Source organism: Chenopodium album, chromosome 22, assembly GCF_948465745.1.
Source record: "Chenopodium album chromosome 22, dcCheAlbu1.1, whole genome shotgun sequence".
In the NCBI taxonomy this organism is placed as follows: Eukaryota; Viridiplantae; Streptophyta; class Magnoliopsida; order Caryophyllales; family Amaranthaceae; genus Chenopodium; species Chenopodium album.
Window position 1 is genome coordinate 1,633,310 of NC_137855.1, and position 12,503 is coordinate 1,645,812.

Consider the following 12,503-nt stretch of genomic DNA (forward strand, 5'->3'; position numbering starts at 1 on the left):
TAGCGGGTCGATAATGGGCGGGCCTGCAAAATATCAATTAAAAAAAATATTGGACAAAGCCATTATTATGTACTAGTATATAATATAAATAGTTAGACTAGGATGCGTGCACCCTTTTAAAATATTTTTCTTGTGTTGTAGGCTTTGATGCCTCTGATTCAAGTATTCATGAGATGGTTATTCCAGTCTCCAAAAGACTATTGAAATTCAACAAAAATGTCACTTACTTGACACCTCTTGAAAATGGACTTGACTGTAATGTGATTGCGTTTGAAGATTAAGATGGTTTTGCTAGACCATAATTTGTTATTCTTTTTACTTGTACTCTATATTTTATTGTGCCTTGAAGAACTAGAATATAGTAATTCACTTCTTTAGAAAATCAATCCATGGAGGTAACAAAGATTTCACATTTGAACTACCACAACTATCTAAGAAACCGCTATGAAATTTATACCCTAATAATCATCCAAAGTACCGTCACAAATATATTACTTCTGTGATTAAGCAAATTAAGTATCATCTTCACAGTTCTAGATGCCATATCATGGGTAATTAAAATTTTACTCCATATTGTTTGGCAATTTTCTAGAAAAAGGTGAAAAACAAAGGATAGTGAAAATATCTTTTGACAAGACATTACTATTATGGTAGTAGCTTTTTTTTCATTTCTATTTTTGGGATATCCTGTTCTCATTGAGTGGCTAGTTTTAAAGATTTCTCACAAAAATCAACTTGAATCATTTACTATGTAACCCTACTATGCTAAAGTTATTTTCAAGAAATTTCTTCAAATCTTTGTTAAATCATTTTGTATATGTTGTCTTTTCTTATTTCGTGTATCGCATTTTTTTGTCTAGAAATATTTACTGTGCATATTTACCTTAGTATTAATAATAATGGCGTGAAAATGTTTGACCGTATGTAATACTATTATGTTGCTTCTGAATAATTTCTATAGTTGATGTTGCTAATGTTGGACTACTTTTCTTGAAATAAAATATGTGGCACTCTTTCCTCTTCATCTTATATAATAGGCCAAACATTCATAAATCAACGTTAGAGATCCAATTAAGCTACTCCGTATAATATCTGTGCAACATTATTAGAGCTCTTGGTTGCTATATAACCTTTGCTTAAGCTAGTATAAATTCACATATTTCCCTATTCTGTAGCTATATTTTATCCTCTCATGGCTTGTCTAATATCCTCTCCAAACCTTGTTCAAGGCATGCTAGTAGAACAACCTTCCCACAATCAACTATCCTCTCATGCATGGAACCTAAACAAAACTTCAAATTATGCCTTGTTTTCTAAAAGATCCCGCTTAACAGAACACCGTTCCTTTAAGTCTAGTAGAATGGTAAGAAGTGCATTAGTCGAAAGGCTACAAGGATCGTCGTCTGTAGAGGAAGAAATAGAGAGTGAGTTTATTCGCGAGCTGAAGCAAGATCTTCAAGCAGAGGAAGATCCGAGGCTTTTGCGAGAAATATGGAGGGAAGTTCAAGGACTCAACGATTGGGAGGGGCTACTAGACCCCTTGAACTCCAATCTCCGGCAAGAGATACTTCGATATGGGGAGTTTGCTCAATCTTCCTATGACTCCTTCGACTTTGACCCTCACTCAAAGTATTGTGGGTCTTGTAAGTATGGACGTGCAGAGTTCTTTGAGAAGATGGACATGGCACATTATGGCTATCACATCTGCCGGTATGTGTATTAATAGAAACTTTTTGACATGAACGGGTAAAAATTGTTTTTTCTCCTTCCACACTTTAGTACTTGGATTAAACTAAAAATCATCTTAAGAATATTTTGCACATAAATTTGGCTTAATTCTATGGGTGCATGAATCTTTCATCAGTAAAAATAGTCTTAAAACTCTTTTTCCTTGAGATGTTGGTTGTTTATCAATTGAAATCATAATAGGGTTAAATTATTCTTATGAGTTTTGGAAGGTTGTATGAAATTATTATTGTAGGACGTCTAAAGGAGTAAAGGGGGCCAATTATAATGTGGAGAAGGTGGTTGCAACTTAATTTTTTATCCTAGTTAAGCATGTTGATAAATATGTTGGATTCTGGCTCATCTTGTTTATAAATGAATAAAATGATTTTGTGGATGTCATATAGTTCTAACCTCTTACCTTATTTGCAACAAACAGATACCTTTACGCAACCTCAAACATCAACTTAGAGAAATTTTTCCGAAAATCATCAAGCATCAGGAGCATATGGAGCCCCCATGCAAATTGGATGGGGTATGTTGCAGTCACCAGTGATGAAGAGGAAATTAAAAGGCTTGGGCGCCGAGACATACTCATCGTGTGGCGGGGCACAGTCACGTACCTAGAGTGGATCCATGATCTTAAGAACATACTCCGCCCTGCTCACTTTAGAGATAACCCACTTCTCCAAATTGAATCCGGCTTTTATGATCTATACACCACCAAGGAAGAAAATTGCAAATTTTGCTCATTTTCAGCTCGTGAGCAAGTCCTTGCAGAGGTAAAGCAGCTTGTAGAGCGATTCAAAGGTGAGAAGCTCAGCATAACAGTGACAGGGCACAGCTTAGGAGGAGCCCTCGCGCTACTAAGTGCATATGACATAGCCGAGATGAGGCTCAACATCGTTCGAGATGAGAAGAAAAAAACTAAGAAAATACCAGTCACGGTATATTCCTTTGCAAGCCCTAGAGTTGGAAACCTTAAGTTCAAGGAAAGGTGTGATGAGCTAGAAGTTAAACAATTGAGAGTCATCAATGTCCATGATAAAGTCCCTGCTACGCCTGGCCTCATTGCCAATGAGAAAAACAAGCTACAAAAGTATCTAGAGGACAAGGTCCATTTCCCTTGGAGCTATGCTCATGTTGGGACCGAGTTTGCATTGGACCAAACCCATTCACCTTTCCTCAAGCCCACCACAGACCTAAGTTGTGCCCACAACCTTGAGGCGCTCTTGCACCTTGTCGATGGCTACCGTGGAAAAGGAAGGAAATTTAGTCTGTTCAACAAGAGGGATATTGCCCTTGTTAACAAAGATGCTGACTTTTTGAAGAGCGAGTATGGGGTCCCTCCTAGATGGAGGCAAGATCATAACAAGGGAATGGTGAGGAACAGTGAAGGCCGGTGGGTGGTGCCGGATCGAGCCAGGGTCGAGCACCACCCACCTGATACAGCCCATCACTTTGCCCTTGCCATGAAGGTTGCCCATGACCCACAATACAACGTCTAAGGGGCCAGCAACATGGTGTATAATGCATGCTAATTTGGTGTTACACCGTTACGTACACCTCAATTATGGTTTGTGGTTCTTATTATGGGACAATATTACATTGGTGATGGACATGCTACCTACTGAATATATACTGACAAATTCTGGCTTCGGAATTTCTGATGTATAAATAACAATAAAACTAATAACGTTGTCAAATGTTATGTTGTATTATTGATGGTCCTTAATTTTGAAATGTTGTCAAAATCTTTGGAACTGTGCATATGTATGTAATGTAATGTTATACGTAGAGGATTCCTCTGTTTCCTACTCAGCAGGATGCAGATGCTGAAAACAACAACTGAAGTGAACAATTATATGTATTTGGGTATAGTTGTATACTTCATCCGTCCTTTAAAGATTGTCTTATATTTTATTGATGGATGTTTTCTTGAGTTGCTTTCATATTATTACGAGTAATGAATATAAGAAATTACTGTTTTACTCTCACAACCTTTGTAGTGGTCCCATTAATCTTCTCACCCAACTCACATGCTTCAACTTTGTCGTCTCCTAAACAAGTGAACATGGGGCGGCTATGAGGCAATCTTTGAGGACGGAGGGAGTACATAGAACATTGGTACTACTTATTGCTATGCATACGTCAATGACCATTACAATGACGTGTATGAATAGTCGTGTGCAATCTTTTTAAAATTCTGAAAATAAGTTGCAATGAGCAATCAATTCGACATGAATAGGATATAAAGTTGTTAATTTTGTCTCATCTTTTGGTTGATTGCTTGCTACTGAGTATTGTTATTGCCATCTCTCTTAAGGTTCATACTCCTGATGATAACACTTTGAACCTTGAACGTAAAGTAGTGGTGGTCAATGATCAACCACAGAGCTTTTAGTGCTTGAAATTAAAATGGTACCACAATATTTTATTCGTGTTTTTCATTTTTCAATCTCATCTGAGTCATATCACATGAATTTGATTGGATTTTTTTCCTTTTTTTTTTTAATAAATACACGAAGTACTTGTTTTTTTTGTTCTAGATGCATCACTTTTTTTTCCTATCCATTGCTTGTATTACCCATTTATTAGTTGTCATGACTAACCTTTTCAAATTCTTTAATCATTCTTCCTTTGATCATCGCTACCCTTTATAATTACCCTTATAGCCTCCATCCATTAAAAATACCAATATATCTCATCATAAATTGTCTAAAAATAAGTGAAAATAAAAGTGAGGCGTCTAATAAAAACGAATAAAATATTACTTAAATGCAGTCAAGCAAAGATTGTCTAATATATGGCTATGATGCAGGGTTACAATCCCATGAAGTAGAGTTCAATTGTTTATTGTAGGCGATTAATCTTGAGCGCAACGAAATGGGGGACATTTTGCCCATGCTTTATCCCTTCCCTACTTCAATTGAAATTCTCTTAGGAATTGTAGGTGGGATTGGGAATGGGAATAAAATTGGTCTATTCCCATGATTTTATTACTTGGGGGGAGCAAATACCATTAATCAAAGCCAATATAATATTCGTAAGGGTATTATTGTAAATTTGCTACTTATTTCCAATCAATTCCCTTCACACCCCAAACAAGAGATTGTCAATATTTTATTGAATTCCCAACTATATATCCCAATCCCATTCCCAACCCTTTAATCCTCAAATTCCCATTCCCACTTGCCAAACGCCCCAATAAGGACTGTTTGGTAGAAGCCAATAAGAAATTGCAGTAATGTTAATAGATTTATGTGTAGTTTAGTATGTAAAACAATCTATAATCTTCGTGGGAACACAATCTCATTCCCAAACACGTGTTTTCTTCGTGATTCTATTATTATCTATTGCCACTTGAAAGGTGGTATTATATATAGGGGGGAAAAATTATGAAGAAAAATAGACAATTTGGGGGTCATCTTGAGTAATCGTGGATTGGACATCAGGACATGGATTCTTTCCAAATTATGCTAGTACATATCTATACTAATCTATACTAATCTATACTAATATATTAAAAAGCGTTTCTAAAAACGTCCACGTGTCACGTAAACCCTCTTCACTACGCCACGTCACTTACTCAACTATTCATTAGTTCATGGACTCATCATAATAATAATAAAAAAAAAAGTTCTCCACAAGAATTGAACCCACAACCTCTAATTCTAGAACTAAGTATCTTACCACCAAGCTATGTAATTTTTTATGCAATATTTCAAATGCAAATTATTAATATGTAGCAAATGACAATATGAACTACAAATTTAATTACAAGAAAATTAAATCATACATTACAATGTATATTAATGTTCAATTCCATGTAATAATCCGGGGCATCACCCGGGCCCAAAAACTAGTTGTTTATAATTAGTTATCAAACAAGATGTTAGTGCGTTACATTGACTCTTGGAATGGGTCAAGTACTCAAGTGATAGTTGATAACTTGATATCTTGGCATCTTGAACAGTTGAACCACACATATCTGACTCGTGTCATTTTTGGGCCAGATTTGAATAGTGGGTTTGTGTATGTTCTTATGTTTTGGTGGGTGAGTGTGTTGTAACATAATTTTTTTTTTTTTATAATTTTTTATGACAGGAACATGATTTTGGACGTATTCAAAGAAAAAAAAAAATCAGAATCAAAAAAAAAAAAAATCAGTAGAAGATAAATTATTGGAAATATTGACGCTATAAATTCTAATTATGGACATTCTTCTTTAAAAGGTCTCAATTATCGATAAATTTATGGTAGTCCTAACTTGGGGCAGCCCATCTTTTGTGTGGTCACTTATAAAAAAACAAAGTAACCCCATATAAATCTGACCAAGTAATCCCTGTAATACTAACTGAGTAACTTATAATACTAACCGAGTAACCCTATAGCACTGATGAAGTAACCCCTTTATCACTGACCAAATAACATCTATTACACTGACGAAATAACCCCTACCACACGGTGTGGCCAGCCTATAAGACTTTGTGGATCGCAGATTATTTTCTTTTTTAACTGGGAACTTTTTGGGGTCAAATTTTCCAAAACTAGTTAGATTGTGGATTGGATGGGGCTAATATAGCGATTGAAAAATTGGGCCTAAAACGCTCTTGAACTTGCAGTGGTATATGTGGACCATATTCATCATACTACTTAGGAGGTCCTTTCCAAGAAATCAATTAAGCTTAAGAGCCCATAGACCAGAAGCCCATAACCAGTGGGCTACAAAATTAAGTTAATCTTACTATCACCGATCACCATTTCTTTCCTTTATATTTGCAGTCTAAAAAAAACATTAAAAAATGGGTAATAATATATGTAACTATTGAGACTATATATAATAATTAAATACACTTTTAAAATGGAATCAAGTTGGAAATTCATGACAAAATCACACGTATATTGGTGTTTTAAATGTTAATCTATTCTCAATATTTTCTTTTTAGCTTCTTATATATTTATTATTTTCCTTAAAAAATTTCTTTGATCCCCCCTCTCCCTCTCTCTCTCTCACACACACACAACAAACAAAATCTAAATGAACTACTCCTGAATAAATTTTTGTGTAATTTGCAAGAAATAATACTTCGTATATATTAGACAAGCTATATACTTATGTCTAATATATAGCTTGACATATATTACCTTGAACATCCATTTTATTTAAAAGTTTGTCTTTCTAATTAGTACCTACTTTACCCACTTTTTTTATAACTTTACTTAAGAAAATCATGCTATCTAAAATTGTTTTTCAGCAAAGAATATAACTCATACGTAGTTTATAAACTCCGGCATATTATACAAACTACCGGCACATTATACGAACTATTAAAAGTTAGACAAAATGGATGAAGAAATGAGCTAACTAGTAACTACTACTACTAATTTCTCAAACAAGTAATGACAATCTCACCTAATAACACACCTAATTTAGAGGAACTTCAATTCCATACTTTAAAAACCCATCAAAATAGTAAGTGCGTTAATCACACGACTTAAAAATCCTCAAAAGTTTGACTTTAATTTACTTTTTTTTTTTTTTTCTTTTCCAATTAAAATGGAGCTAAAATTTTAGACCTAAAAAACAAACAAAACCACCTTTCGTTTTCTCTCTCCAAAATTCAAAAACCTTGAAAAAGCTCAACAATGGCGATCGCCGCCATGTCATTTTCTCTCTCCTCTTCACCTTCCAACCTCAACCTTCACCATCGCCGGAATCTCTCTCCTCCGCTTCTTCCGCCGCCATTAACGCTTTCTTTCTCCTCCAAACAACTCACTCCTCTTTCCGTCTCCTCTAACCTCCTCCGTCGTTCTCCTTCTCACATTCGCCGACTTCTCCCTCTCAGCTTCTCCGGCGGTGATTCCGGCGACGGCGGAATCTCCGGCGGCGGAGGCGGCGGCGGTGGTGGTGGTGATGACGGTGATTCCGGTGATAGTAAGAATAAGAAGGATGCGTTTTTGATGTTATCGGAGATCGGACGATCGGTTGATAGTTTGCCGAAGGATTTGGCGGCTGCGATTGAAGAAGGTAGGATTCCGGCGGAGATTGTGAGGAAGTATCTAGAACTCGAGAAATCGGCGTTTTTGCGATGGTTGCTTCAATTCGGAGGGTTTAGAGAAAGATTGTTGGCTGATGATCTGTTTTTGGCCAAAGTTGGTATGGAATGTGGTGTTGGTGTCTTCACTAAGGTTTGTTCTTCTTCAATTTGATTTCGTCTTTAATTCATAATTTATTTTATGTATATATTTAACACGTAATTCAATTTTTGGTGTGAAAAATTATACTTATGAATATATTTGATGAGAATGATGACAATGTACTATTGTTTTCCCCTGATATTTCTAATTTAGACAGAGTATAGGATTGTTAGAAGTATGGCATTGATCATTGTGTAATGTGGAATGTTTTCGTAGTGGTTATTTTGTTAATGGATTTTCTTCGTCGTTTTTCGCGGTGGTTGAAGCTGTTCTTCTAGAATAGAGTTGAATGTTGGGGAATATATTCATTTAGGGGGCGTTTGGTTCAAACAATAGTATGGGTTTGGAATGAGGAATGAAACCTGGGTGGTATGGGGTTGGAACTTGATACTTGATTTTATGTGTTTGGTTTTTATCTAGGAATGATAGTTTTCCTTTTAATTTTAAACTAAAGGTATGGGTATGAGCCATACCCACCTCCCCCCTTAGGTTTTAAAAACCCATACCTTGGGGGTTTGAGGTATGGGTTTGAAAAATGAAATTTCAAGAAACAAACAGAAGGTATGGGTTTTGATCATTCCAAACCCATACCTTATACCTAATATGCTTGAACCAAACACCCCCTTAGAGTGCTGTAATATACTTTTGAGAGTGTGGAAGTGTACTTTTATGAGTGCGGTGGTATCTTTTGGAGGGAATATATATTCGTTTAGAGCGTGAAAATTACGAACTTGGACATTTTGTGGTGCGCAAGGAGGTGCTTTTGGTATCTAATTATGGTGTGATGAGATCAAGCACACTTCTTTTTCAGGTGGTGTATGGTGATGAGGTTTCTTGGAAAGCGAGGACTCAAGGAGTTTAGCAATGGCTTAATTAAGAAAGCATCTTGAATGTCGGAGTCAATAGGGGCGATCACTTTACAAAGAAAAGGGGGTTGAGCTCTTGGTATTACTAATCCATGGACTTTCCGGTGAATGGATGATGTGGATGTCATTTACATTGTTACAAAGTGGGATAAGTGGAGTAATATAATGAATAGACAATTTCGAGCTGTTTGATAATTGCCATTGGAGCCCAGTCGGATTCTGCTATACTAAATTGCAAATTGCAACCCACCAAGGGTTTTGACAAAAACAGAGTAGCTGTGATGTTTATCACTTTTGGACAATCAATATACTCGTATCAATTTTCCTTGAAAAAAATGTTTTTTCAATCTCAGTAATGTGTTAATGTGGCTGTTAAGTTCTTGTTGGTGTTTTTTGTTAGTGAATTTATCTATGCTTAAATTTATCATTTTCTATGGTGAGCTTTTTTTTTTTTCCTAGTATTATACTACTAAGTAAAGAGGTCACCCTTAGTTTATAAAGGCTTCCTAGTTCCTGTGATCTTTCTTGTTACACATGCACTTATGTCTTCATCTTTTGCCTTGGCTTTCTGTATTTTGAGTCCCCTGTGAACTATTCAACTATCATGTGACACATTTGAACAATCAATAGTTATTTCTGATAGACATGATTTTTACTGATTTTTCTAAAATAATAATTTTTTTTGGTTCAGACTGCTGCGGAATATGAGAAGAGAAAGGAGAATTTCTTCAACGAATTGGAAGTTGTTTTTGCAGATGTGGTATGTTATTTTTTCAAAATTCTGCAATTGATTGCATTGACTGTTGCTTGTCATTAAGCCAATGGTTTAAGCTGATGTATCATGCTCATCTCCATTGTTTCTTACTTAGTTACTTCCTCTTTCTCGCGTGATTATCTATATTAATAAATGGGATGTCTAATCGAGATGCCCTGGCTTCTTCCATTTGTATTCATAGATTTAATTGTAAAACTGATCCTACTGGTTTAGTAGTCTCATCGCCAATCTCATCTGGTACTCCATATTCCTTGATGTCTGAACTCTGAACATTGAAATAACCTTTGGAAATAACTAATCAAGTTATTTACCAGTGTAAATCAACGAGATTTTTTGTCTTACCACTTCTCAGTCATAAAAGTATAGCATGCTTAGTGTACTTCATTTTTATATCTATTAGCTAGGCTAGTAACGAGTGCCCCTGGCCATACCAAGTGAATTACCAAGGCTGGGGTTATAGTCAGGGTAGGTTATGAATGCTAGATGAACTCTCAGCTCTTTGTCAAATTGTAGTTAGCTAATTGGAATGCTCATGGTCATCAAATCATCAATCATCATAGACTCGTTGTCTTGTATTTGCACGCAAGAATTTTGTTGATACTAGTTTTTGATAACTTCATTGCTTCTATAACAGGTTATGGCCGTCATTGCGGATTTCATGCTCGTTTATCTTCCTGCTCCGACTGTAGCCCTCCGGCAATCTCTTTCATCGAATGCTGGACCTATTACGAAGTTCTTCCACAGCTGTCCTGATAATGCTTTCCAGGTCTTTAGTTGGTGCAAAATTACTTGTTTTTGATTATTTTGCTGCGTGTCAGATTTAATGTATGCTTTATATTCAACCCCTAATTCTCATATAACGTCTCTATTTCCAGATTGCTCTTGGTGGTGCTTCGTATTCATTTATACAAAGGATGGGAGCTATTGTGGTAAGTTCATCGGTTTTGGTTCCATGGGTTGTTTTATCTTACTTTAACTTTTCGAGCATTGAATTACGTTGACAAACGAGTTTCATGCTGAAGCTATATTTAATATATTTTGATGTATACCTTTTTGCAGCGTAATGGGGCAAAGCTTTTTGCTGTCGGCACTACATCCTCTTTGGTATGCTATTGATTTTTATTCTTATTCTAATAAACCTACATGTTCTCTAACTTCAGAAATATTGCTTGGATATTTATATCGAGCAATGTATATCTAAATCATTGGTAACTTAAGATTATTTTCAACTAACTATAATCTTCTTTTTAGGAGGTATGGGATTTGGGCTATGGTTTATTCTTGATATCTAAGCTTTTGTGTCACCATTAAAACTTTTCATTTTACTCTTTTGAAGAGATAAAACTGCAATTTCACCATCCTTGTCTTTCACATGTCATTCTTCATAAAGCATACTGTTGTATTATTGTCTATAATGTGTGATGATGCATGTTATATGCCCTCTTGTGAATCTTTTCCAACACTTTTGCATGTTATTGTTCGGATTGGTTATATTTATTGCCTGGAAGAGATCACTGAATGTCTGTAGTTAGAAGCATGATGATGGGTTTAAATTTTACAGGTTGGTACAACCATAACTAATGCCGTGATTAACGCACGTAAAGCTGTTGATAAGTCAGCTGCTGATGAAGTAGAGACTGTTCCTATACTATCCACTAGTGTAGGTTATGGTGTGTATATGGCAGTTTCAAGCAACCTGAGGTATGTTCAAGTATTGGTTTGAATTTTATGTTACTTTTTTTTTTTGCTGTGAATTCTTTTCTGTCTGTTTACACCTGGCGGCACAAAGGGGGGCTACTGCCAACACAAAGATGACTATATGCCCTTGTAGTTTTAGCTGGACATATCAAATTCTATTAACTTAATGATTATTATAAATATGGGTACCAGACATTCTTATAGGTTTAACTGGTGATATATTTAATCATCTGTTGTGCGCTTGCGCCTGTTACTGATATTTCTTTTATGCAGGTATCAATTTTTGGCTGGTATTGTTGAACAACGGATACTGGAACCAATGTTCCACAACCAGAAACTTGTGCTAAGTGCTCTTTGCTTTGCTGTACGGACGGGCAACACATTCTTGGGTTCATTATTGTAAGTGTACTCTATGCATTTATGAATATATATTTACCCTCATTTTCACTTCACATCCCTGCTCCATATTTCATCTTGCCTTATCTGACTGCCTCATTTTCTGCAATGTTTTACTGTATCTGTTAGGTGGGTGGACTACGCACGCTGGATTGGAATTCAGAAAGCTCATGATGAAAATCATGCTTAGGAGTAGATTTGCTTTGTATTTCCATCACACAAAACGTAGATCAACTGATTTGTCGTACAAGAGGTTGGTGCCTTATATTACAATGTTGTGTTTAATCTGCATACAGGAGTGGAGCCAGTTGCATATGTTGATATATCCCTTTTGTTTTCCTCTCTATGTAGTTGTATTTTTCCACATTGATGGCTTGAAAGTGAGGAGCTCTAGAAGACTAAATATATTTATAAGGTAGGTCAGATGGCAATTGCTGTTACATTTTCATTTCGGGGCCAGGAAAGGAGACCTTTCCTTTTGCTTTGTGCGCTAGATGGTTCTTTGGGACTTGACAAGGATCGCTAACAGTGTTTGAAGCAGCCTCTTGATTCAAAAATTAATTCCGTTGTGCGTTTGATTTGAGCTGTGAGCAATTTCAACAGACTTTGAAGATGCCTTTTAGTTTATTATGTCAATTATGGGAGGGGAATACCTAAATGCAATTGTGTTATATTTATATATGATGATGATATGTTAATATTTAAAATTTGCCAATAATGTCCAGGATGTTTCTGATATTTTTGTGATATGAAGGTGTTTTGAGGATCTTTTTAAATGTTGGTAGGCGTTTCTACTTTAGAACTGAGCACTTGAACTACTCTATGCATCTGCTTATATTGGT

At 35.8% G+C, this 12,503-nt stretch overlaps 2 protein-coding genes across 2 annotated transcripts; both read left to right on the forward strand.

Moving 5' to 3' along the window:
* The first annotated feature begins 1,034 nt into the window (after nucleotides 1–1,034).
* Nucleotides 1,035–3,677, forward strand: LOC145605029 (phospholipase A1-Igamma3, chloroplastic-like). Its single transcript, XM_081661037.1, has 2 exons — nucleotides 1,035–1,710; nucleotides 2,165–3,677. The coding sequence occupies exons 1-2, from the start codon at nucleotides 1,193–1,195 to the stop codon at nucleotides 3,231–3,233; spliced, it is 1,587 nt and encodes a 528-aa protein (XP_081517163.1). The 5' UTR covers nucleotides 1,035–1,192; the 3' UTR covers nucleotides 3,234–3,677.
* A 3,622-nt stretch (nucleotides 3,678–7,299) lies between these two features.
* Nucleotides 7,300–12,488, forward strand: LOC145605210 (protein RETICULATA-RELATED 4, chloroplastic-like). Its single transcript, XM_081661248.1, has 9 exons — nucleotides 7,300–7,917; nucleotides 9,484–9,552; nucleotides 10,202–10,333; nucleotides 10,443–10,496; nucleotides 10,627–10,671; nucleotides 11,129–11,268; nucleotides 11,539–11,664; nucleotides 11,791–11,914; nucleotides 12,013–12,488. The coding sequence occupies exons 1-8, from the start codon at nucleotides 7,375–7,377 to the stop codon at nucleotides 11,849–11,851; spliced, it is 1,170 nt and encodes a 389-aa protein (XP_081517374.1). The 5' UTR covers nucleotides 7,300–7,374; the 3' UTR covers nucleotides 11,852–11,914; nucleotides 12,013–12,488.
* The last annotated feature ends 15 nt before the right edge of the window (nucleotides 12,489–12,503 follow it).